The sequence below is a fragment of the Rosa chinensis genome, chromosome 3 (assembly GCF_002994745.2).
Source record: "Rosa chinensis cultivar Old Blush chromosome 3, RchiOBHm-V2, whole genome shotgun sequence".
Taxonomy (NCBI): Eukaryota; Viridiplantae; Streptophyta; class Magnoliopsida; order Rosales; family Rosaceae; genus Rosa; species Rosa chinensis.
Window position 1 is genome coordinate 2209018 of NC_037090.1, and position 26969 is coordinate 2235986.

The following is a 26969-nucleotide window of genomic DNA, read 5'->3' on the forward strand; positions in this document are numbered from 1 at the left end:
CCGCCGGACGAGAGAACCTTGGCTAAACCTCGATCAAAATCCGAGCGCGAGCGGCGAGTTCCTGCCTCTCACAGAGAACTCAAAACCTTTAATAATTGAAATTGCTCAACTAGTAGTATTGTTGATTTGAAGGGAGTGCATTGAATCTGATAAAGTAATATGGGGTTCACATCCAAAACGCAATGGATGGAGTGGCTCAAACCCTTATAAACTCATAAGCAAGGTTGAAAGAGTTATATCAAAAATGAAGAAAAGCAGAAGAATAGAGATGAAGCTGGAAAACAAAATGGAATACTGAGGCTTCAATTGTACTGATAGAATATCATGCATGTACAGACATTTATACTCAAACATGTATGTGTGTGTGTGTGTGTGTGTGCATCTCTCACTCTAACTTGAATTGGAAAATTACAGTTTTACCCTTAACACTCTCCCTCAAGCTGATGGGAGAAAAGCTACCATCAGGTTGCATTAGAAAATGGCTAAAGACTTCAGCAGTATAGGAACCTGTAATATTGGTTTCAACCAAGATCAATGAGCGGCAGTGATTGACATAGCTTCAAAGGATAAGAGGCCTGCCTACAATGTAGTTTAGTTTGATATGAAGGAGTGGATAAGAGCTGCAAAGAGCCTTGTATCGGATAAGCTCCAAGTAGAGATTAAGGCTTGTAAATAATCATCTTGTTGTTCACCTCTTACACCTTGATCATGAAAATCTTGGTGATATTCCCTCCTGAAAGCATTATCAAGAGATAAACCAGATTTGATATTTTTGCATTTGTAAAATGGCAATTCATCATTCATTTGCTTTTCACTCCTTGTTGACTTTGCAACAAATGTTTGCTTTCCTTGATTGTACTCTTGAACCTGCTCAGATATCATAAAAGGTGCCCTAGCTTCTGTTCTTGAGTTGGTTGCATTATCACTTTTGTTGCGAAGAGAACTCATAAATGAAAGCTCAGGGATAGAACAAAGAGAACCCAAAACAGTATCAGAAGTAGATTCTATTACAACAAAAGAAGTAGATTTCTTTTCTTGTAGAAACTTATCTTTATTAGAAGCAACTTTCTCATCTAGAAAAACATGTTCTTGAAACTTCAATTTCTCCTCTTTATCTAAATAAGAGTCTTCTCCAGTTTGTTTCTTCTTCGAATCTTGAGGAATTTGAATGTCTTCATGAGCACAATCTTCTGTAATTAGTTGCTCAACACTCTGACTTTCAACCACAGTTGAATAAGAAGTTGAGTTATCATCAGACTCTTCTTTGACAACAAAAGTTGCAACTTCTGCTTCTTCTTTTTGAACACATTCTTCTGTAACCAATTCCTTAGCGCACTCATTTTCAATCACCATGGAACCACAATGTAAGTCATTAGCAGATGCTCTTCTCATCATATACTCAGAAGTAGGAAACGCAATACTACTTGTAAACATGATATCACTAGAGACACATGCAACATTAGTAGCTTGAGCTCTGGGAGTATCACCAAATGCAGCCATAGTAGTCTTGGAGGACAAAGACATGGACTTCACAGTTTGATTAATCTCATCTTCAATAATTAACAAAAGAGATCTCAATTCTTTCATTGAAACAGAGGATCTAAGTGTTTTGATTCTTATTTTAGTTTTTATGGCAGCAAGCTCTACTGGAAAACCATGAAGAACTGAGACTATTATATCCTCATCCGCCAGATAAACTCCTACAGTAGCAAGCTGATCACATAGTAACTTAACTCGAAGTAAATACATGTCAATAAAGTCCGAGCCTTTTTGGATGTTGTATAAGGAGGTCTTCAAAGTCATTATGTTATATGTCGATGCATTAGCATATTTCAACTTAAGTCAACACCAAATTTCCCTAGAAGTCTTACTTCCAACAATAAAGGAAAGAACATCATTAGACAGAGTAGCTGCAAGTATAGACATAAACAGCAGAATCATTTTGCACCCAGTCTATGTATTCCTTTGTCATATTAGACATAACCCCACCTTCTTATGTAATAATGTGTTGTGGTGGACGAGGGAATGATCCATCGATATATCTAATGACGCCACAACCTGTAAACATTATCTCTACCAGAAATCTCCAAGTTACATAGTTAGAGTCGTCTAATCAAACTGTGATTAGATTGTAGAAATTGGACAGTAGGCAATTTTGTAACACATTACTATTATCCATGATGTAAGGCAGCACAGAATTGTAAAAGAACCTGACAGAGACTCACCGACCTTCACAGTTCAGTTCTTCTTTTTCAACTTTGTTTCTCATTCCCCCAAGAATAAAATTCTGCTCAAGCTAAGTTGTAGATTATAGACCAGAGTAAACAACAATGATGTATATATGACCCTTTATGGGATTTACATCTTCAAATATACAAAGATGTAGAGATAACCCTTCGCCGGATATGTATATGATTAGCAAAGCAAATATCAGAGGTTCCACCAAGTATAACAAGTATATTCAACACCCTTCATGGGATTTCATATGCAAATTTCTAAGGGATACTCGCACAACAAAGAAGTGGAGATAGATAAGAGCACCACGTACGGAACGTCCAAATAACATGTAATTTCCAAGAATAGTTAACCTAGATTCAGGTAGAGTAAAGAAGATACCAAAATTCGAGCGCACAAAAACCAGAGGAACATAGAATGATCAAATCCTTGAACTTGAAAAAGATCAATTCAAGAAAAACTCCAACTCTTTGAAGAAAATATAAGATGCAGATGAAGTGTTCGACGAAATAACTGAACCAAAATTTAGCATCCAACCTCTTGAAAGCACCAAAATCTCATAGCGCGAGATGAGAGCTTGAATGGAATCTTGATTAGACTGCAGCAAAAACATCGAAAACCATTGCTTAGCACCATAACGAACACAGTGAGATGCTTATCAGGATCTAGAGCCTATAAACTATGATTCCAATACTTTGATGATGAAGTCTGGTCCCTATCAGAACCTGTCTCTGATACCATGAAAGAGTTCTGTCAAAAATGAAGAAAAGTAAAAGAATAGAGATGAAGTTGGAAAACGAAATGGAATACAAAGGCTTCAATTGTACTGATAGACTGTCATGCATGTACAGATATTTATACTCAAACATATATATATATATATATATATATATATATATATCTAACTTGAATTGAAAAATTACAGTTTTACCCTTAACAGAATCCACATAAAATGATTTCATATTTGAATTATTATTATTATTTTTTAATTTGAAATTTCTGAAGTCACCATTGTCAGCAATAGTGTGAAGCAGAATAAGTTATAAAAAACCATTGAGTCACCATTGGCATGGCAGGACCCACAATTCTAAAGCACCAAAATTCTGATGGTGAGTCTTTGAGTATATGTCACGGGACCAAAGCAAACCAACCCCATAACAGTGTTTAAGGCGGTGGCTATTGGGTTTTCACATTGGAGTCTTCTGTTGCTGCATCATATTTGTTGGATTTCGGTGTTTCCCGTTTCTGGGCTTTGCGGTTGTATTTCCTTCTTTTTTTTGTTTTGCTTTTGCTTTTTGTTTTCAACTGTTCGTTTCTTTACTTTGATTTCTCTAGTCTTTGCTTGTTTTGGCATTTGACTATGTGAATCATGTGTCTGTATTGGGCTGTGTCCCTTGTATTGTTGTTGCGGCCTTGTGCCTTCTTAATTGATTCATCCCTTTGACAAAAAAAAAAATTTGATTGGAGTCTATTCTATCAACACGCACCATTTGGAATGGTGTTGATAGCCCAGTTTTGTTGTAGTGACATAAGATTAAAGTATAAAGCATATAAATTTCTTTGGAGCTATCAAAATTTCAGTAATTTGATGTTACTAATATTTGACTGAAATTGAAAATATTTTATAATTACTAGTATTACAATCACTACTAGAATTTTCCCCAATGGGGACCAATTTGTAAAAGTGGCTTTTGGCCCAACACACACTGATTTTGGTGGCTAAAGGGCATTAGCCACTATGCAGCCACTATTTGGAGATCAGTCCCCTATATAGCAGGTGCTATTGGTACAAAGGCCACCATAAAAAAAACAGTGTGAACACAGAAACCAATGCAGCTCTTCACACTGTTATGGAATTGGTGGGTCTTTCACCTTTGTAATCACACTGATAACAGTGGCAAAATTGGTAGGCTATATTAAAAAAAAATGCACCAAATAATTGGTGCATATATGATCTTGTATTGTATTTTAAATGTATTATACAATAAATTTACAAGTTCAAAATACATCTATAAGAAACTATACACTACTAGAAGTGATACTCTTGTAAGCTTCGTCAGTGATTCACAGGGTTCCTTAGACAGTCCCTTTGCAGCTTCTTGACCTGCAATTTTACAAGCACAACTCTTTTAACTCATTGCTCAAGAACCAAGGGCTGGCAAAGCACTAAACAGAAGCTTATCGACATTCATCCAAGGAGATAAAAAGTCATGCAATTTTAAATGACTGCATCGCTCTGATCTTTTCATACTAACGTGGATTATGATTTATGATGATCCAAAACTATGTAGGCAAGCATACCTTATCAAACACGGGAGAACTTCTTAGCAGACTCCAAACACATATCTTCAGATTTCATTATTACTTCTAACTGTAAAGTAACAAAAATTAAATCATCACAAAGTATTAACAGCAATTAGCATTACATTAGCAACCATGAAAAAAGTTAGGTCCAGGTTTCCAGCATTATACTAACTTTAACACTATCCTAACTCCAGACCAAGAAAACTCTTAACACTGAATATAACATTAATTCATATGTGGATAAATACTTATTGAAAAGACTAGAGATGGAAAGTTACATTTGACACACTCCGGGTACAAGTTAGATGAAAACACTGATAGATAACTGCACATAGAGACTGTCCTAAAAGCTTGCAAAATGAATCGACTTCGGTTAACTTGTCACTTGATGTTTCTCTTAAACTACAAGTTCTCTCAAAGGTTTGTAAAGTAAATTAAAGAAATGAAGCATGTTCAAGCAAAGCTGTGCCTCTAAAAAAAGCCGAGAAAGGAGGGACATTTTATAGTCAACCAAGTTTAGTGATGCAAAAAAGAATTATATTGGTTAAATAAGTGCATGCAAGTATTAGTTAGAAGGACTGAAATCCAAACCTCTTCATCGATGTCTAATAGGTAATACTTTAGCAGTCCTTTCCATTTTGTATTTACCTTGGTAGTAGCTTGGACCAATTCACCTAAGGAAAGAACTAAGCATCATTTGTCATACATGAGCAGAAACAACACAGATTTAGTGAATAGAAGCAACATCCACATATTATAGGAAGTATTAGAATGCTACTATCCTCTAAATTGGGGGAAAACTTTCGGATAAATAGTTCTAATACAAATCTCTGCACAGAAAAGTTCAGCAGTGTACCGTGAAAAAAGGGTATCCTTGAGGCCAGCAAATCTTTTCCATGGAACCTCATATTTTCGAAGATTGTGCATCATCTTCTTTTCCTAATCACAAAAAAGTATTACAGGAATGTTTAGCAAAAGAGAAACACCAAAAGGCAGACTTATAGTAGTGAGAAATAGCTTAATCTGTTAAACAAAAAAGAATTGAGATGAACTTTGAGCAATGCCATTTTGTAACCTGAAGCTCTTGGGTCAGGACGGCTGGAGGCAGAAGGCCACGTAAGTAATGAGCATCTCTCTCCTTCTCAGTGAAGGCAAGTCCTTTGTTGCAGCGTGGTTCTCGCAACAAATTATGTCCACTGTAACACATAGATTGCACGTTATGCATCAAAAACTTTAAAATCTGCATATGCAAGTTCCTGAAATTGATTCATTAACTAGAATCATTGTGGAGGGAAAAAAAACATGGTATTTACAAGGTGTCTATTAGACAGCCACATTCCTATATTACTATTCTTACATGAAAAGAATGAAGTTGTCCAGTCCTCTTCTAGGAGACTAGGAACAACAAGTGCTGAAGCAATCAAAGAATAACCAATCACACTTTCTTCCATCTTGTGTTATCAAAACATCTAGCCTAAAATTGCAAGAGTCTGTCCTACAAATTTAAGTTTTGATACAATTAAAAAAAAAAAAAAAGCAACTCCTCTCAAGCTAAAGAAGGCCATATTATATGTGATCCCTATAAATCTGAGGTACGAGAAGAATATGAAAGAAAAAGGTCTGCCGACGTAGATTAAAGTGAGGATTATTTTGAAAATCAGGAATTTTCTCTTCAAGGCAAATGAAAAATGTGGACCATCTGATCCAATCCAACCTGCAAACTATAATGAACCTCAAAACACAATCTTTCTATTAAAACGTAATACAAACAAATGGTTCCCAACCAATCAAAAGGAGCACACATCATCACCTTTAACCAAAATAACCCCAGATTCTTTAAACGCCGTGAACAGACAACTTAAACATTAAACTTTGCGTAAAGGACAACAACACCCAAAAAAAAAACAGGGAATACAAACACAAAAATCAAAATTCCCATATCCACGATTCCATGAAAGTTAGATAAGCCTATCTATATCACCTTGCAACAGAAGCAGTCCAGGGGGTGAGAACCTGATCCTCCGTGGCACAATCTTTCGTATATATGGCTAAAGATTGAAACTTTAACAACATAAGAGAAGAGAAACAAGCACGTTACTGCGAGCACCTTTGCTCTAGGCTCAGGGCCGCTCCCCTGCCCCATCGAACGCCTTCGATGCCTCATAGATCCAAATCGTTGTCGTCGTCAGAGAACACTACAACAGATCCACCACTCCACCCTAAGCCAACCTCAAATGCCGAAAAATAACATGGATTTGAAACTCTGATCCAGAAAATCGACAGGAAATCAAGCGATTCTGGAATAACACCCACAAAATTATGGAGCAGAAGAAAATGATAACCATAGAGAGAGATTAAGAGAGAGAGAGAGCGAGAGAGAGAGATCAGATATTAGGGTTTCGAACCTGATAGAAAGGCGCCACACACAGAAAAAGGGCACAGGAAGAAGAGGCAAAGAGGAAGCTAGGGTTTTAATCGGGGCAAATGAATATATACGAAAAAGGAGTTCTTCGCTGTCTCGGCACCACACCATAAGAAGTTGAAAACCACAGGACGACTGGAGCCCACTTATATTATTGTTAAATGTTATTATACTGCATTTGGCTCTGTTTAGAGTGGATACAGTAATAGCAAAACCTCTATTCCACCCAATCCCCACTGATGTACAGTGTGAGAAAAAATTGAGTCACTGACGCCAAATAACAGTGTCATACTGTTTGAAAAAGCCACTGATAATTTTTGGTGGCTACTAAAGAGGTTCTATTGGGGAAATTTCTAGTAGTGAATATCAATATATATTCAAATGTCAATTGACATTTAAAATTTTCGTACAAATTTTCATAAATCTAAACAACCAAAATTTTTATTGAAATTGAAATTTCAAAATAAATATGTGCATATGTATATATAATATATATGAGTGTGCAAATATGCCAACACCCATTGCAAAAAGACGAAATTGCAGCAGAGTTCAGAGCAATAGCCCATAATTCCTCACTGAGATCTATAGTTCGTTCGTTCGTTTTTTTTTTTTTTTTGGTCGAATCATATCTATATTTTGAACGAGATCAGGCAAAGCAGGAAAAGTGTAACCACCAGTATTAACCAAGATGAAAAGCAACATAATTGCCATGGTACCTGGATTAGATAGTTACTAGCTAGAGGCATGATAACTAAGCATCCCCTCACCGACTGACGTTTTTTTTTTTCGATAGACTCACCAACGGACGTTACCTAGTTTCCATTTTAGTACGATCTTGGAATAGTGTGGTGACTGTGGTCTTTAATTTTATGTTTTTGGTTTTAAATGCAAGTTTGGATTTTGCAATTGATATCTTCTTCACTTCTTGTTTGCGCAGAGCAGAAGTGGTCTCTCTTATTGAAGTCAATATAATAAATTAATACCTGTGTTTTTACTATATATGTCCACTGTACAAAAGGTACGGTACGGCAGCTATTAACATGGATGCAGGTTTTAATAGTGACTGTGCGAAGAGAGAGTACTAAATCCAACTACATTGTTGGCACGTCTGATGTTTGGTTAAAAGTAGACTCTCAATGACTTGTAGATTGTATTGAAAATGTCCTACTTATAACTATTCCTTCTGCTTAATGACATACAACAGTTTTTTTATCCCAAAAAAAATATATATATATTTATATGTGGTTAAACGAAATACCCCACATGACTCATGAATTACATGAAAATATGTAATCACATTCAATTTGTTTTAGGTCTTAAAATACTCATGAATTTATTATGGAGCGGGTAGCGCGCATGATATGTAGTTATTTGCCCACATAGTATACACTGGTACTGTTAAAATAATAGTATTGTGTGAGAGTTTTGTTAGCATAATTATGAGATTATCATGTTTGTCAGTTAAAAGCAGGCACCTCGAGGCTCTCTCCAAATTTTCAAATCTCTCCATAGTATAGCAGTTGCCTTTCTGTATAGCATAATTGAATTTCTTTGATAGATGCACCTGAACTTTCGGCTGATGTCTCTTTCTCTTCCAGAGCAGCCACAGCGGCTTCATCCATCAGTGAAGCAAGATATCAGCTCCGCTAAAATTTTCACAAGCCTTCTATTTTCCAATCTCACCCAGATCTACACTGGGCTACTGGCATAAATATTTTCCGATAGCTTTCAAAATCAAACATGAATCCCACATAAATAAAGTTTACCAAACTTACTCGGCCGTAAAAAAGTCAGGTCTAGGTCTGCACCTACTAACGAACCCGAAATTATCACTTATTTGAAATGTTCATTTCTATTCAAGTTCTAATGATTGCAAAATTAATCCAAATAAATCTTTACATTTTGTGGGCATTGATGGATCAATAGACACAATAATCGTCCATGTATGTCAACAAGGAAAATATATATGGAAAGAGCCGAGGAAGGGGGGCTTAATTTTATTTGGTGCAACAGATTTTGTTGAAAAGTAAATGCGTCTGTCAGAGGGGGGGGAGAGGCATGAAAGTTCATCCTTAAAACTGCCTATATAATATGTGCGCATGCACATTCTCTGCATCGTTCTCAGCTCTACTTGCTACAAGATTTCCTAGTAGGACTTATTGTCCATGCTATAGTATCTATCACTATATCACAATCCCGAGTCAAAAGAATCCCCTGTCGATCGAGCAGCGGTGGTTTTAGAGAGCCTAACATGAACAACAGTAGGGATATGCATGAGGATGACTACTACTCGATCAAAGCTGCAAATGTTCATGAGCCCGCTGCAGAAGTAGCATTCACTCCAAAGCTTAGCGCTACTTCCAACATGACCCAAAGTTATGTGTTATCATCCAACCACCACCATCATCAGGGTACTTAGTAAGTTAATTAAATTTTAAAATTGAAGATATTAACATGGGATATAGTAAAACAATTAATATATTTCATACAGTGGTTGGAGTGACGCAGTCGCAAGGCAGAAGTGGCGGTGATTATTGCTATAATGGTCACCAACCCTCCTCTGCAGCTTCGCAGCAAAGTTCCCGATGGAATCCAACCCCAGAGCAGTTACGGGTCCTGGAAGAGCTGTATGGACATGGATTAAAGACACCAACGGCAGAACAAATCCGACAAGTGACTGCGCGGCTTCAACACTTTGGAAAGATTGAATACAAGAATGTCTTCTACTGGTTTCAGAACCACCGAGCGAGGGAGAGACAGAAGAGACGACATGAACTCCTGTCCATGCCTCAGTATCACTCTAAGGAAAAACAACTTTGGAGCAACAAAGAATCTGCAGGAGGTATTGGCCTTGGGACTGTACTGTATTAAATATGTTTTCATCTCTCCCCATTCCCCAAGTAATATGGAACTAGGGCTTAACACTAGGCCCGTGTGGCCACCTCCTTTAGGTTAATTGATTGAGTGCTAGCTCGAGTTTTACAAGAAGTTGTAAAATTTGTTTCTATATGAGTTTCACGATTGATCAGGCTCAAAAATTAATTAACAGATCAATCACAAGTTATGGAAATTGTCTACTTGCAGCTGCAGGACAGAGAAGGTCAAGTACTCTTGAAATTGAGCACCAGAATAAATGGGCACTATCAAACTACGGTATTCTTGCTGATCAGGTATATATCATTTTCTTAACGTATGTGGTTCTTGGACTTAACTGTGTCTAATCAAAATCTCAATAAAAGATAGAAATGGATTGAATGCTAGGAATTTTTACTTTTTTACATTACGTATGTACGTGCATGAGTTTCATTTATTACTGTACGTCCGCAGGAATTATCTTCAGTGCTGCAAAAGAGGATGAGCATGGTGACCGGCAATTACTCCGGTCAATTGGAGGAGCAATCCTATTTGGCTACACCGACCTCGGAAGAACAACAAACAAACGCATCAGCTACATTAATATACACAAAGCTCTTGGACTATCATCATCTCCATTATGATAATGATTACGGTATGGTGTTGACTACACCCAATATTTACAAAGAAGCAGAAAGTAGATTAGAAACTCAAACTCTGGAGCTCTTTCCACTTGAGAGCGACAATGTTAAGGGTGTTATGGATACCGAATCACCTATGATCAGAACCACAAACACAGACAGTAAGGAAGATTTCATGGCATACCAATATTTTCAATTTCTTTGAAGAATCTGAGAATCGGAGTATTTAGCTAGAAATCTCCTTAATTTGGAAGCGTCTGCCAATCTATCCATCTAATAAATAATAGGCATGTGTGTGTTCTTGGGGGTGGGGGAGTGTGGGTTGTGTAACTCTTTATCAGGTTCTGTTCTTGGTCTTCCTACTTTTATTTCTTCTTTTTTGTTTAAAGGCAGTTTAATTTGTTTGAAAGGGTAAGCTTGATGTCTCTCCCTTTATGTTTAATTTGTTTCTGGAGCTGTATTGTACGTTGATCGAGGGATACGTACCTGGATCCCTCTAGTTAGGTGAACGGACTTCTTTTTCTGTAAATTAATGAATCTCCATCGTACGTATTCTCAGGTTCCATAAATTATGAAACTAATATGCATATATGCGTACGTAGAAGCTGTCGAATATCTAGATCAGTTGTCACCTGGTCCTGTATTTTTATTAGGTAATATGTAATTCTGTAAAATAATAGCTAGTGTCAACGATCTAACCCAAGAATATGCATAGAACATAAACATTGTCACTAATCGTATGGCCATGCGTCATCTAAACAAGATTGAGATCAAATGAAAAATTGGTAAGCCTAGCCTATAGCTCAAAATGAACATGCATATAAATTATCCAAAATGTACCCATATAACACATATATAAATTACGAAATTAAAATCATAAATTACATAATATGCAAAACAAAGAGAGACCAGAATTAAATAAGCACAGGATCAATCAACAATTTTTTTTTTTTTTTGAAACGATCAATCAACAAGTTAAAATTGATCAATTTTTAGAGAGAATGTGGCGGATTGGTTTTTTTTACACAGTAAAAATGATTAACAAAAAAAACTCTCTTTCTCTCTCTATGAACTAGGGTTTCTCTTCATCATGTACTGTCACGTCCAGCGGCGTACTCGCATCGACTTGGACCTTCGGCCTCGTCGGCATGTGGCGAGTGTAGCCGGACGGGCTCCTCCATTTGTGGGGTTGTCGTTTTCCTCAGAAGTTCGTTTTGGGATTCAATTTTCTCTCAGATGGCGGAGGATGCAATGGTGGTGCCTCTAGATCGAAATCGTTCCGGCTTAGGTGGATCAGAATCACTCTAGCTTGGGTTGTCGCTGGGTTTAGTGAGAGTGAGGTGGCTGTCTTGGGTCGCCGTGGTAGCAGGTTCCGCTGATTTGGAGGGCAGGAGTTGTGGAGAGTGGCCTTTATTGCGAGGTCGAGTTCCTAGCGCGGCGTGGGATTCTATGAAGCTAGGTGGGACGGTGGGTGGTGGATGTGGCTTGAGTGAGGAGGGTGTTGGAATGATGACAGTGGTAGTACGCAGAAGATGAGGACGGGGCGGTAGTGGGTAGTCAAGGGCGGCAGTGGGCTTCTACACTCCTTATATATGATGGCTGGGCTGGGGATTGGGTCTCAAATGGTCTATTATTGGCATGATCTTACTTATGTTTTCTTTTTACTAGCCCCTTAACATGTCAATTGGGTTTTATTTATTATTTTTATTTTTAAATTAAAAAAATTACAAAAATTTCTCTCATAATTTTGTGGAACGTCCTTCTTATTTTTTCATGGGATATGTACATTGTAATTTTTTGAAATATGATATAGTTTATTGACTATCTAATCCATAGAAATAATTTGTTTATTAATATTTATATAATGTGAGGGTATATATGGAACTTCAAAAATTTAACCATTCCCTCAAGAATTGGCTTAATATATAAGATGTTGTTTTTTAGTTGATTGTGGCTTTATAAAGGAAATAAGCCCCTGCCAAGTTGTGGTAGGGAGACACGGATTTTATCCTGGATTGCACACATTGTGTGTCTTGTCTGCTCTGGATAGGTGGAGAGTTTCTTGTCTATCTCCCAGTACGTGGCAAGATGAAATTAAGTGCTACCGGATTGATTTTCTAATGGCAACGTAGTGGGAAAACTGATAGTATTAGTAAATTATGTCTTCGTGTCAGCAATATTTTTCAGTATGTCACCCTAATTTTAAAGTTAATGGAGTAGCCAGTAGTGCACTCTTCATTAATTGGTGCTTAGTATAATATATATGCTTAGTTAAGACTCCGGTTATTATATCGGGATGTTCTTTTGATATTTAATATTTGTTGGGTTTAGGCATAATGTCACCCTTCCCAATGTATTATGCAGTTTCATTAGTGATCAAGATTTGAGGGTAGTCGTATTAGCTCTATTTCAAAAGTTAGAGTGTGGTAGTGGCTTTGGTGCTGACTTGTATGGTTTATACTTTATATATTAGTATCTCAGTTAATTGTTTGTTTGTGAGTGATGCTACATATCTCAAATATTTGTACCAAATTTGGATCCCAAATGATGTGGCATATGCCACATAATCGATTTTATAGAATTTAATTTTCAACATGTCTCTCTAAAAAAAAAAAATCTTTTAACAATAAGCTTTAAAATAATAATTTTCCATTTGAAACAATTTTCTGCTCTTAACCAATCCAAAGGGTCGAGTGTTTTAGGTAGGCGGCGAGTTTCTTATTTGGTCAAATGGTCGCAGCCTCCTGGTGGCAGAGTGAAACTAAATGTCGTCGAATTTAATCTTAGGCGGGAACATAGTATGGTAATTATGCTACCAATCCAAAGCGCCTCCAAATGCAACAGAAACTGAGAATTCTCACGCTTAGGAAAAACTACATGACCAGCTTAAGTAAGGTATAAAGAACGAAACATTTTCCTGCATACTTATAACGCATACATTTTCAATTAGCATTATATATAGTTGGCATACATGTTCCTAAGAATCCTTTGTTTCCTCGTATTAATAATAATAAGAAGAAACCGTAATCCCCATATCTCATGGCAGGCAGGAAGAGAAATTTTCAGAATTAATTAATTCCAGCTATTAGCTCGATCAGTGATCCCGGTCATCATGATCTTCTTTCATAGTTATGATGTGATCGAGGTGCTAATTAATCCAATTAGATTTTATACGGATTGTTAAGTGTCTAATGTTTTGTAGCATGGTATGGAGGAGGAAAACATATATAAGTACGATGGATATATAATCTGGCATTGTGGTTCTTGTAGTTATTATTCTATAATATTCACTCACTCCTTCAAATCATAATGCCCATTGAAAATGGAAAACTACAACAGTTAATTAATTGATTGGTTTCATGAATACATACATGTGTGTAATTTAGATCTACAATTATTATGCTTGTAATTATCAGACAAAAAAATGCTTGTAATTATAATTAACCAATAAGCAATAATACCATTCAGATATAAAAAAAAATTAAAAAAAAAAGAAGAAGAAGAAGCAATAATACCACTTTTGTTAATTTATTGATTTTATTCCATCCATCATCTATGATGAAGTTTATTCATGTCGTAGTTTACATGTAAACTTTAGCTGCTTACCAATTCATGATGGAAGCTAGCAAGGGTTTAATTAGTTTAGTCCTCACAGTCGACAAAGTCGTATAGTTGACTGTATGGTGTCCTTGCTGATACCCACTTCCGTCCGTGTCTATCTGGTTAAACACATTCACGTCCAAGTCCAGCCCTCCGTTGCTGCACTGATCGACAATCCTCACCGTCGCCTGAGCTCCTGTCGCGGTGTTCGTCACTAGCAGGCACTTTCCGCAGGCCTCTTGTCCGGTCGGGCCTGCGGGGCCACAGAAGGTGGTCCATCCGTACTTGCTGCGCCATTCCAAGGGCTTGTCGGCATCCCACTTCGCGCAGTAGGCACTTACGGCTCGCAAGTCCCAGTTGTTGTCCTGCGGATTGTAAAGGTGGTACGTGGCTCTCACGAAGTCACGATAGTAGCACTTTGCGCAGAAGCACTTCCGGCCATCGCCGCACACACCATCACCAAAAACACGACGCATTGTTTTCCGGCCATTTTCTGATAACTGATTAGTATACGATCGGGGATATGGGAGATGATCAGGGAAGTAAGGGATTGAATTTATAGGAGGCGGAGGTTGGTGCATGTAAGGATTTTTAAAGTGCCCCAAATTGTATGGCATGTTTGAAGTGTCAACCAGCTTGCTTCGACCACCAGTCCATCATGACTTTGACTGAAGAAATGCATGCATATATATAGAGAGTGATACCAATTCAATTCATAAATGACTTTTGCTTCTCAGTGTTGAGAGTATAAATCCCACATGGAAAAAATGGAAACTTGCTTATGGGTTTATAAATATTTGGGACATTCTATATCATATTACTTTATCATGGTATTAGAGTCAGGTTATCCCACTTGTGCATGCCTTACAGCCACACGGACTCCATGTCGCCCAATATAAGTTGTCCACGTACATGGCGTGCATGAAAATTTGTCACACGTGTGGGGGCGTGTTGAGAGTATAAATCCCACATGGGAAAAATTGGACTTTGTCTATGAGTTTATAAGAGTTTGAGCCACTTCATCTATTGCCAATTGGTTTTGGATGTGAATCTCATATTACTTTATCACTGAGTTGGCCGGACGCATGAGGTTACCAAATTTCATTTTAGTGCAATGTTGTAATAGTGAGTTTGCAATTGATATCTTCTTATTTGTGCAGAAGAAGTGGTTTCTCTTATTGAGTCAATATATAAGAAGTGGTCTTTAATTCTCATAGCTACCTCCTGTGTTGTTACTAAATATGTACGTTCACTGTACAAAAGGTACGGTAGCTTGTAACATACATGCAGATTTTGATAGTGACTTTAAGCGAAGAGAGAGTACTAATCCAACTACATTGTTCGTATGTTTGATGTTTTACAAACCACATGAACACAATGGTGTAACGCACAACAATTGTGTGGTATGCGCTGCAATTGAGATGTTTGTTTGGTTAGAAGTAGACCCTTAATGGCTTGTCGATTGTATTGAAAATGTCTTACTTGTAAGTTGTAACTGATCCTTCTGCTTAATGAAAAATAAGTGTCCTTGAATCTAAACAAAAAAAAAAACTTATATATGGTGAAATGAAATACCCCATATGGCATGAATCACATAGAAATATTTAATCACATACAATTTGTTTTAGGTCTTAAAATACTCATGATTTTATTATAGAGCGTACATAATATATACCTATATGGTATGACAAATGTACTTTTAAAATAATAGTATTTTGTAAGAGGTTGTGAGCATTTTTTTTTTTTGGGACTAGCGGTTGTGACTTGTGAGCATGATTATGAGATTATGTCAGTTAAAGTGTACAATTTTTTTGTTGATTTGAAAGTCCTCTTTAAAGACTCTCTTACAAAAATAAAAAATGTATTTAAATTTCAAATCGTGCAGTGAGACCCCTAACTCCATCTTAACTAATTAGTCTCTGTCATGGCTACTCCGGTACTCCCCCTTCATTTCCTTCTCCTTACCAAAAGCTTCTGCAGGTGAAGAAATCATTGGTTCTTTTGCAGTGACTCCCTAGCTCACTCTTCACCTCCACCTTCTCTCTTTGCCTCTTTTATTATCTTTTTGTCTGGGATATGTTCGTAGCTAGCTGATGCCGACCACATGGGACCAAGTCAAAACTGCGCATGCTTTTAAAGAAAAGTAGAAAACAATGCTGAAAGCTAGTCAGCTAGCTAGGAGAATGTGCATATTGGATGGAAATCGGATAAACAATTAATAAAACATGGTAATTAGTTTGTCAAATAGAAATGTTCCCAGTTCCCTACTAAATTCTTAAAATGATAAACTCAGTACGAGTTCTTAAATAAAAGAGAAGAAGCCGGATCCAAGGAAAACGATGGGAGCTAGCCAGCTGGAGCTAGAAACTGCATTTGATGGGAATCGAATCAACAATAAAAGATGGTCCAGGTACCGTACCGGTACTATTGTGAAACCTGTTCTGATCTCATTCAATTCAAGTCGGGTTCAATTAATGATCTGCAAAAGATGAGAAGTTACAGATGAACAACTTCTGAGTGTGCCGACTGGGGTACTTCCTTCCAAGAGCCTTCAAGATCAAACCATGCTCATCTGTACGTGTGGGGCGAAGCGACATAAATAAGTATACCAAACCTACCCGGACGTAAAAAACGGCACAGTCCAATGGTCCATTACATCCAGGTCTAGGTCTGCACCATGTAACGAAAACCAAAAATATCAACTTCTTCAAAATGTTCTTTTTCTATTTAAGTTCTTTTGATTCCTCCCCCGGGCCGTGTAACAGGGTTTGGTTGAAAAGTAATGCATTTGTCAGAGGGTGGGGGACGCATGAAAGTTACAAGTATATACATATAGGGGGTGTTTGTTTCACCGGACTATCACTCTCGACCTTAATTTCTACAAGAGTCCTGGACTCTTTTAATTTGGGTTATGCTATAGCAAGCCATGAATCTTGTTTGGCATTGTCTAGGACTAAGAAGCAGCAAGAAAGAACACAGAAGCAACTAATGAATCATATGCACAATCATCCATGAATCACAACAAAATTGGGTCTGTCTCAACAATAGAAGCAAGCCATGAATCATATGCACAATCCTTACAATTCACAGAACTATTATGAATCTCATAAATGAAGCAAAAGCAAGCAAATCAAACACAAATTGCAAAACCCTCTCCCTTACCTGGAATTGAATTGGTTCTATCTCCAACTCTTCAATTCTTGCAGCCAACAACCAAATATCAATTAGGTCTTTCCCACACCTCCCAAAACTCAACGATTGATGGCAAATAAATTTCTGTAAAATCCTCCTTCACTCATCACTTTGGGTTTAATGGGTACCCGTCATCTCTGAATCTCTGTGTTTTGGTTGGCAGAAAATTGAGGGGATTGGCCGGATGGGAGAGTGAAAAATTGAACCTGCAGAAGAGATGGAAGGAGACCCTAGCGAACAGTAGCAGGGAAAACCACGAAGCTGAAGTGAAGAGTCGAAGAACGAGATTTTGGCTTCCACAGTCCGATGGTTTTTGACATCGCTGTGGAAGAAGGTGAGAGCAGGTTTTTGGGAACTCTGGAATCTCATTAATTGAGTCCCAGTTGTTGCCATACACGGAATGATGTCTGTTGGACTAGATAAGTCAGTCCAGTCCCATCCAATCCCACGAAACAAACACCACCATATAGATATATATAGAGAGCGCTCTTTTAGTGAATGATCCTTTTTTTTTTTTCAATTTTAGGCCTCGTTTGGGTCGCGGAAAGTAAGCATCAGGAAAGGAAAGTTGTTTCTTTTATGTGTTTCGGATGCAAAAGGAAAGGAAATACTTTCCTGAAGCAAAGGAAAATAGGGGGGAAAATGGTTCCTTCCATACTCCAAAGGAATCACTTTCCCCCCTTCTTTCCTTGCATTTATTACTCACAACATATTATTTTATTCCATTAATTACATACTTTTTAACAACTTTCCAGATAACTTTCCAGATAACTTTCCTTACATTACCAAACATCGGAATGGAAAGTTCTTCGGAAAGTTCATTTCCCTTCCCATGGGAAAGACAAAGGAACTACTTTCCTTTCCGCGAACCAAACGAGACCTTTAAGGGAGCGAATGAGCAATCCATATATATATATATATATATATATATAATATGACCCTTCCACTAAGATATTCCTATTTTTGGCCATTTTAAGGGATTTCTTGTGGGACTCACTTTTCGATCGCATTTTGGCATCTCGACAATTAAATGTTTAAGTCTAGTAGATTATTACTGTAAATTTGCAGCCAAATTGATAATCGTTTGGATGTTCATAATCATGGTTTACTATATATTAAGAACTTGAACGGTTCATGTTAGACATATTCAGTTTGTCCATTAACTTGATCAAGTTCAGTACTTTAATGATCATCAATTTGGATGAAAATTTGCATAAGTGAACTACTCAATATAAACCTAAAAACTGAACGGTCGAGATGCCAGTTTGTGACAAAAAAGTTAGTCTAATGAGTGAAGTTCCCGTTGGAATCCAACCCCGGAGCAGTTACGGGTCCTGGAAGAGCTATACGGACATGGTTTAAAGACACCGACGGCACAACAAATTCGACAAGTGACTGCGCGGCTTCGACACTTTGGAAAGATTGAAGGCAAGAATGTCTTCTACTGGTTTCAGAACTACCGAGCGAGGGAGAGACAGAAGAGACGAAGAGAACTCATGTCCATGCCTTAGTATCACTATATCGATTGGAGTAAAAGAGAATCTGCAGGAGCTATTGGTCTTGGAACTGTACTGTATTAAATACGTTTTCATCTCTGAAAGTTCTAGAGAGGAATAGAGAAACGAATAGAAAATATCTAGAAAATGAGCCTGATTCAATTATGCTAGTACAGAGAGGAGTTTATATAGTACTCAAGAAGATGCCCAGGCTTGACACGTGTCAAGACAGCTGTGGAGCACTAGTGAACTAAAGCATGCAGCTAAACGTAATTAACATAGGCTAATTACCCTAATTGCTTATTACAAAGCAGCAGAAATTAACTAGAGTAATTAGCTAAACAACACAATCCTAACACCCTCCCTCAACTTGATGAGGGGATAGAAGCATCAAGTTGCTGCAGAAATAGCTGTGTTGAGGAGCACAGAGTCCCTTAGTAAACAAATCTGCAGGTTGCTCTCTGGAAGTGACAAATTGAAGCTTGAGTGATCCAGCTTTGACTTGATTTCTTGTAAAGTGAAGGTCCACTTCAATATGCTTAAGCTTGGAGTGATATATTGGATTTGTAGCTAGTGCAAGAGCTGATATATTGTCACAGTATAAAGTGGGCACATCAGAGAGAGTTGTATGCAGATTACTCAGTAGATGAGACAACCATTTAATCTCAGAGGTTGTATCAGCCATGCTCCTGTACTCTGCCTCTATAGATGACCTTGAGACAGCAGATTGCTTCTTACTGCACCAGGAAATGGGAGAATCATTGAGCAGAATGACAAAACCTGTTGTGGATTTCCTATCATTGGGATCTCCTGCCCAATCTGCATCACAAAATGCTTTGAGATATAGTTGTGTTGCAGTGGCACTTGATGCCCTCTTGAAGTGTATTCCATGCTCCATAGTACCTTTAACATACCTCAATATTCTTTGAGCAGCCACAAGATGAGAATCTATAGGAGAGTGCAAAAATTGACACACAGAATTCACTGCAAAAGTGATATCAGGCCTAGTGAAAGTTAGGTATTGAAGACACCCCACTAAGCTTCTGAACAATGAGATATCATGATCTTGTAAAGGGAATCCAGCATCCTTCATAAGCCTTACACCAGATTTACAAGGTGTAGAATGAGTATGGCAATCATCAAGTCCAGCCTTGTGTAACAGATCTCTTGCATACTTAGATTGAGAGACAAACAATCCAGAGTTGAGATATTTGATCTCAATGCCTAGAAAATAATGCAATTTACCTAGGTCTTTCATATCGAACTCATGTTGAAGAGCAAGTTTGACAGCAGCAATGAGGTCTGCACAATCACCAGTCATAATGATATCATCCACATATAGTAAGAGAAACACTCGAGCAGTATCTGTGAGTTTGACAAACAAGCTGGGATCTGCATAAGATGGAGTAAAACCAATTGCAGGCAGGAAAGCAGTAAACCTCTCATTCCATGCCCTAGGTGCCTGCTTCAGACCGTACAGAGATTTGTTTAATTTGCACACAAGATTTGGTGCATTCTGATCAACAAATCCTCCTGGCTGAGTCATATATACTTCTTCATTCAGGTAGCCATGCAAAAAAGCATTCTTAACATCAAGTTGGTGAAGCTTCCAATTATAATGAGCAGCTAAGCACAGAATCAATCTAACAGTAGTGTGACGCACAACAGGAGAAAAAGTTTCTTCATAGTCAATTCCAAATTCCTGGCTAAATCCCCTTGCCACAAGTCCGGCTTTGTGTCGAGCTATGGATCCATCGGCATTCCGTTTGACTTTGAACAACCACTTGCAGGAGACTAGATTCTTGTTTGGAGGCAAAGGTACCAGGGTCCAAGTATTATGCTGTATCAATGCATTATACTCTTCTTCCATGGCAAGCTTCCAAGCTGGAATCTGGAGTGCAGATTTATAGTTTGATGGCTCAGTTGCATCGGGATCCAAACTGATATTTGTAAGTACAGAACTAAAACATTTCTTCTTTTGTATGCCTCTTTTGCCTCTAGTCAGCATAGGATGCTCATTGAAAACCTCATTGGACACACCTTCCACTGGATGCAGTATGTTGCACTCAGAGACTTGACATAGAGGAGGTCGAGTCTGGTCACAGTTGAGAGTGACAGATATTGAGCCATTTCCAGGTTCAGAATGAACGGTAAGTTCACCACCATGTTCAGCAAATTCAATTTGAGTAGAAGTATAAGGAGCAAAGATATCATCTGAAAATGGCAATGGAGTGCTAGATTGATCCTGAAGTGATGAGGACACTCTAATGATAGGATCATTATCAACATAGTCACAAGCATGCTGAATTGGAGTAGGGATTGCATGAGAGTCATCAGACTCAGGAATAGAGGAGATGGTGGTATCATGTGGTGAGTTACCAGAATCATGAGATGCAAGATGATCACATGGTGATGAATTATGTATCAATGTAGTCATTGGTAAGGCAGAATTGGTACCTGAAGTAGTTATGACAGAAGATGATTGACATGAAGCTAATGAAGAAGTGTAAGACTGATCAGAAACTAGAGGTGAACTAAGATGAGGTTGAGTAATATGTTTTTGAGTATAGGCATAAGGGAATGACTGTTCCTCAAAAAATACATGTCGTGAGATGATGTACCTCTTGGTTGTAGGACTAAAACATATGTAGCCCTTGTATCCAGCAGCAAAGCCAACAAACACACACCTAAATGTTTTTGGCTGAAGTTTATCTGTCTTGTAAGGTGTCATGAGAGGATAGCAAGCACAACCAAATACCCTAAGAGAATCAATCTGAGGTGCACATTTATATAGTTTCTCATAAGGTGACACCATTTGTAGTACTGGAGTAGGCATCCTGTTTATTAAATAAGCAGCAATGGCACAGGCATGGTACCAGAATTGATTAGGGAGTGAAGCATTTTGCAACAATGTAACAGCTGTTTCCCTAAGATGTCTGTTCTTCCTCTCTGACACTCCATTTTTCTGGGGAGTATATGGACAAGAAACATGATGAACAATTCCTTTCTGATTCAAAAAAGTCTGAAACTGTGTACTCATGTATTCACCACCACCATCACTTCTAAAGGTTTTAAGTGAAGATGAGAATTGAGTAGACACAAAGGCACAAAGAGATTGGAAGTAGCCAAAAACCTCATTTTGATTTCTCATGGGGTACATCCAGGTGAATCTAGTACAATCATCTATGAATATAACAAAATATTTGTAACCATCCAAAGATGGATGAGGGGAAGGTCCCCATACATCTGAGTGTACAAGTTCAAAAGGTACCTGGCTTCTAGAAACTGAGTTAGGAAAAGGAAGTTTATGTAGTTTGTCTAACAAACAAGGCTCACACACAATAGACTCATTATCAGCAGAAGCTTGAATATGACATCTCTCAAGCATGCTTGTAGCAACTTCATTTGTTGGATGTCCCAACCTCTGATGCCAAATTGTGTGTTTAATGAACTGTCCCACAAAGGCAGACTTGGAGAGAACTTCAGGATGAGCTTTATTTGATGAGGTTGGTCCGAGTCATAAGAGGAAGCTGAAAAGGAATTGGATAGAGGCCTTGTTTACACATTCCCTGATAGAGTATTCTGCCCTGCACTTTGTCCTGAATGACACACATAAATTCATCAAACCAGACACTACAATTGTTTTGTTTACACAATTGATAGATAGAGAGTAAATGTGCTGCAAGCTCAGGAATTAGTAGCACATTATCAAGTAATAAGGGTCCCAAAGTAGTGCTACCAGAATGTGTGATTTTAAGGTGATTACCATTACCAACTTGCACAGTATCAGTTGCAGGGTAAGAGACAGCATTATCAATAAGTTGAGCATTGCTTGTCATGTGGTTGGTGGCCCCTGTGTCAGCCAACCAAAATTGAGGTGCGAGATTAGATGCTGCAAGCATAGCAGTCCCATTCACAGGTTCAGAAGATTGTTGCTGCTGTTGACCAGGGAAACCAATAATGAAGTAGCATCTTTCAGCTGTGTGGCCTTGTCTCCCACAATACTGACATCCAGTAGTAGAATAGTTGTTGTTGCCTTGTTGATAGTTGGACAGGGTTCTGCAGGTCTTAGCACCATGACCGACTTTCCCACAAAGTTGACAAGTCAAGGGACCAGCTCCAGGATTAGCAATGTTGTTTCTGAAACCAGTAAAGTTGTTCTGAGCTCCAATTGCATTGTTTGAGTTAAAACCAACAATAACAGGTGATGCAATGCCTCTTCCAGCATAGTTGAAATTTCTATTGCCAAAATTGCCAGGTGGTCTAGAATTGCCTCGTCCAGCAAAGAGACCAGCCATACCAGCATTGAAATCAAACACAGGATACGGTGTGTAGGGATTGTACCCATAAGAAACAGGAGACATAGGAACACAGGAACCTTGATGTGAAATCGGAGCAAGAAGAGGAGCTTGTGTTGGTGGTTGAAAACCTGGTGGAACACTAGGTGCAGCATATGAGGGCTGAGACATAGCTGGAGCAATATTGGCAGATATAGATGAAATATTTGATGTTGAGGTAGCTGGTACAGGAGTGGTTCCAACAGGAACAGCAGAAGCAGTAGAACCAACACCATCAGAGCTAGTCTTTGCCAACATTGCAGTCAAGAGAGTTTGCAAACCTTGAGTTTCATTGCCAATGTCAATCTCTGCAGCTTTGAGTAAGGTTTTAAGTTCACCAAGTGAGCAGCTCACAAACTGAGCTCGAATGACAGTTTTAATTGCTGTAAATTCAGCCGGCAAACCTCTTAACACAGTGACAACAATGTCTTCATCATCAGTGACAACTCCTACAGTTTCGAGAGCATCCTTAGCTGCTTTAATTTTGTCCAGGTAAGTCTCAATATCATTATTCCCCTTCTTTAAGTTTTGCAAATTGGACTTGAGCTGGAGGATGTTTTGTCTATTTGGAGCTACAAATTTCAGCTTGAGTCTAGACCACATATCTTGAGCAGACTTGCTTCCCACAGCACAGACCATAGCCACAGTGCTCAATGTTTGGCCCATCATGTTCACTATACTTTAATCTTGTGTTTTCCAGACTATGTACTCAGCATTGGGAACAGAAGTAGTGCCATCCAAGGATTGAGTGAACTGTGGAGGACAAGGAGTTGTACCATCCACAAATCCAAAAAGATTTTGACCTCTAAGGAAGGACTCTATTCTGAACAGCCATGTAGGGTAATTGGTCTCATCAAGTAAGATGTTAGGCAAGTACACGGTAGTTTGAGTTGTGGCAGATGAAGAAAATTGAGGAGCGCAAGAAGTAGTCATGTTTCCACTATTGTGCATGAGATCAGAAAAACATCAATTCACAGATGAGTATGAACTAGTGACATATTTTCACAGTTCAGTATGAGCAAATCACAATTTGCAGAGCACATCATCATAACAGTTTAAGAAGTTTTTTTTCTTTTTTTTTTCTTTTTTTGGCTCCAAACAAAACTGTTAATCAACACCTCATACAGTATCTTGAGAAACGAACTTCACACATCATTCTAATCATCCTCATGAAGTACAAGAGCTTCGATCTACAGTATAATATGAGCTAGAGTTCTGATAACAAAGTTCACACATCATTCTAATCATCCTCATGAAGTACAAGAGCTTCGATCTACAGTATAATATGAGCTAGAGTTCTGGTAACAAAGATATCAACTCACAGATCCAAAATCATCCTTATGAAGTACTAGAGCTTCGATCTACAGCATAATATGAGCTACGGTTTTGATAACAAAGATATCAACTCACTGATAAAAAAGAAGCACAAATCTAGTCAATTTTAGCTATTTTTTTATGAACATACGCAATTTCTGAACAATCTGAGCTTAATTCCAAGTATCGATGTTATAGAATAGTACAATCTTGTAGCAATAACCATAAAATCTTCAGGATTCGAGTCATGAACTTCTCAATTTCTTCAAAATTCATTGAAAAAGAAACTTATCTGAATCAGAGATCTCACACAAGAGAAAGAGGAGGATGAGCACCAGCTAAGATTGTAGATCAAGCACGAAGATCAACCACGATCGCAGCCTGAGCTCTTGATACCATGAAAGTTCTAGAGAGGAATAGAGAAACGAAGAGAAAATATCTAGAAAATGAGCCTGATTCAATTATGCTAGTACAGAGAGGAGTTTATATAGTACTCAAGAAGATTCCCAGGCTTGACACGTGTCAAGACAGCTGTGGATCGGAGCACTAGTGAACTAAAGCATGCAGCTAAACGTAATTAACATAGGCTAATTACCCTAATTGCTTATTACAAAGCAATAGAAATTAACTAGAGCAATTAGCTAAACAACACAATCCTAACAATCTCTCCCCAAGTAATATGGAACTAGGGCTTAACACTAGGCTGGTGAGGCCACCTCCTTTTGGTTAATTGATTGAGTCCTTGAGTTTTACAAGAAATTTTAAAATTTGTTTCTATATGAGTTTCACGTACGATTGATCAGGCTCAAAAAGTAATTAACAGATAAATCACTAGTTATGGAAATTGTCTACTTGCAGCTGCAGGACAGAGAACGTCAAGTACTCTTGAAATTGAGCACCAGAATAAATGGACCTTGTCAAACTGCGGTGTTCTTGCTGATCAAGTATATATCATTTTCTTAATGTATGTGGTTCTTAGACTTAACTGTATCTAACCAAAATCTCAAGAAAATATAGAAATCGATTGAATGCTAGGAATTTTTACTTTTTTACATTACGTATGTACGTACGTGCATGAGTTTCATTTGTTACCGTAATTCAGCTAGAATTATCTTCAGTGATGCAAAAGGGGATGAGCATGGTGACCGGCAATTACTCTGGTCAATTGGAGGAGCAACCCTATTCGGCCACACCCACCTCGGAAGCACAACGAACAAATGCATCAGCTACATTAATATACACAAAGCGCTTGGACTATCATCATCCCCATTATGATTATGATCGATTACGGCCGTATGGTGTTGAGTGCACCCAATATTTACAAAGGAGCAGAAAGTAGATTAGAAACTCAAACTCTGGAGCTCTTTCCACTTGAGAGCGACAATGTTAAGGGTGTTAATGATTAAATCACCTATGATCATAACCATAAACACAGACAATAATGAAGATTTCATGGCAGAAAAATATTTTCAATTTCTGTGAAGAATCTGAGTACCTCTTTATCAGGTTCAGTAATGAAGATTTCATGGCATGTTCTTCCTACTTATATTTCGTCTTTTTTGTTTAAAGGCAGTTTAATTTGTTCGCATGGAAGGATAAGGTTGATGTCTCCCTTTCTGTTTAATTTGTTTTTTCTGTATTGTTGATCGAGGGGTACGCACCTGAAGATCCCTCTAGTTAGGTGAACATACCATTTTCTTTTCCTGTAAATAAATGAATGAATCTCCATCTTATTCTCGAGTTCCATGAAATATTATGAAACTAATATGCATATGTGTACGTAGAAGCTGTCGAATATCTAGATCAGTTTCAAAGTGGCCTGATCCTGTATTTTCACTTGGTAATATGTAATTCTGTAAATGATACTGTGTCAACCGCGTTTCTTAATAGATCAGACCCAAGAATATGCATAGAACATAAAAACTGTCACCAATCGTATGGCCATGTGTCATCTAATCCAGGTCGGAGATCAAATTGAAAAGAAAGCTGAACAATCGGTAATGCCTAGCTAGCCTATAGCTCAAAACTAAACATATAAATGATCCAAAAATGTGCCCATGCAACGAATACATAAATTACGAAAAACCATAAATTACATACTTAACAACGAATTAAGATTGATCAAGTTAGAGGGAGTGTGGTGGATTGGTTTTTTTACACAGTAAAATGAAAAAAAAAAAAACGCTCTCTCTCTCTCTCTCTCTCTCTCTCTCTCTAAGAACTAGGGTTTCTCTTCGTCATATACCGTCTCGATCGTCCGGCAGCGCACCCACATCCGCATGTGGCGCATGCAGCCGGAAGGACTCCTCCTTTTGTGGGATTGTCGTTTTCCTCAGAAGTTCATTTTGGGAGGCAATTTTCTCTCAGATTGCAGACGATGCAATGGTGGGTGCCTCTGGGTCGGAATCATTCTGGCCTGGGTTATCGCTATGTTTGGTGAGAGTGGGGTGGCGGGTCCGATGGTTTGGAGAGCAGGCGTTGTGGAGACTGGAGAGGGCCCTCAATTGCCAGGTCTTGTTCCTAGCACGGCATTGGCTTCAATGAAGCTAGGCAGGACAGTAGGTGGCGGATGTGG

At 38.1% G+C, this 26969-nt stretch overlaps 2 protein-coding genes, 2 long non-coding RNA genes and 1 pseudogene across 4 annotated transcripts; 1 reads left to right on the forward strand and 4 right to left on the reverse strand.

The window, feature by feature from the left end:
- Positions 1 to 4130: 4130 nt before the first annotated feature.
- On the reverse strand, positions 4131 to 5286 carry LOC121052224. The gene is made up of 3 exons (XR_005808538.1): positions 5131 to 5286; positions 4537 to 4606; positions 4131 to 4339 (listed from the first exon to the last, which is right to left on the reverse strand). It is a non-coding gene; the product is annotated as an uncharacterized LOC121052224 (long non-coding RNA).
- A 15-nt stretch (positions 5287 to 5301) lies between these two features.
- LOC112191510 lies at positions 5302 to 6991 on the reverse strand. The gene is made up of 3 exons (XR_005808539.1): positions 6945 to 6991; positions 5615 to 6802; positions 5302 to 5478 (listed from the first exon to the last, which is right to left on the reverse strand). It is a non-coding gene; the product is annotated as an uncharacterized LOC112191510 (long non-coding RNA).
- Positions 6992 to 9212: 2221 nt separating this feature from the next.
- On the forward strand, positions 9213 to 10660 carry LOC112192517 (protein WUSCHEL). The gene is made up of 4 exons (XM_024332278.1): positions 9213 to 9372; positions 9453 to 9803; positions 10046 to 10131; positions 10289 to 10660. The coding sequence occupies exons 1-4, from the start codon at positions 9213 to 9215 to the stop codon at positions 10658 to 10660; spliced, it is 969 nt and encodes a 322-aa protein (XP_024188046.1).
- Positions 10661 to 13975: 3315 nt separating this feature from the next.
- Positions 13976 to 14661, reverse strand: LOC112194974 (annotated as a pseudogene).
- A 7204-nt stretch (positions 14662 to 21865) lies between these two features.
- LOC112191456 lies at positions 21866 to 24105 on the reverse strand. The gene is made up of 2 exons (XM_024330804.2): positions 22510 to 24105; positions 21866 to 22342 (listed from the first exon to the last, which is right to left on the reverse strand). Exons 1-2 carry the CDS (start codon positions 23747 to 23749, stop codon positions 22302 to 22304), a joined length of 1281 nt encoding a protein of 426 aa, XP_024186572.1. The 5' UTR covers positions 23750 to 24105; the 3' UTR covers positions 21866 to 22301.
- Positions 24106 to 26969: the final 2864 nt, after the last annotated feature.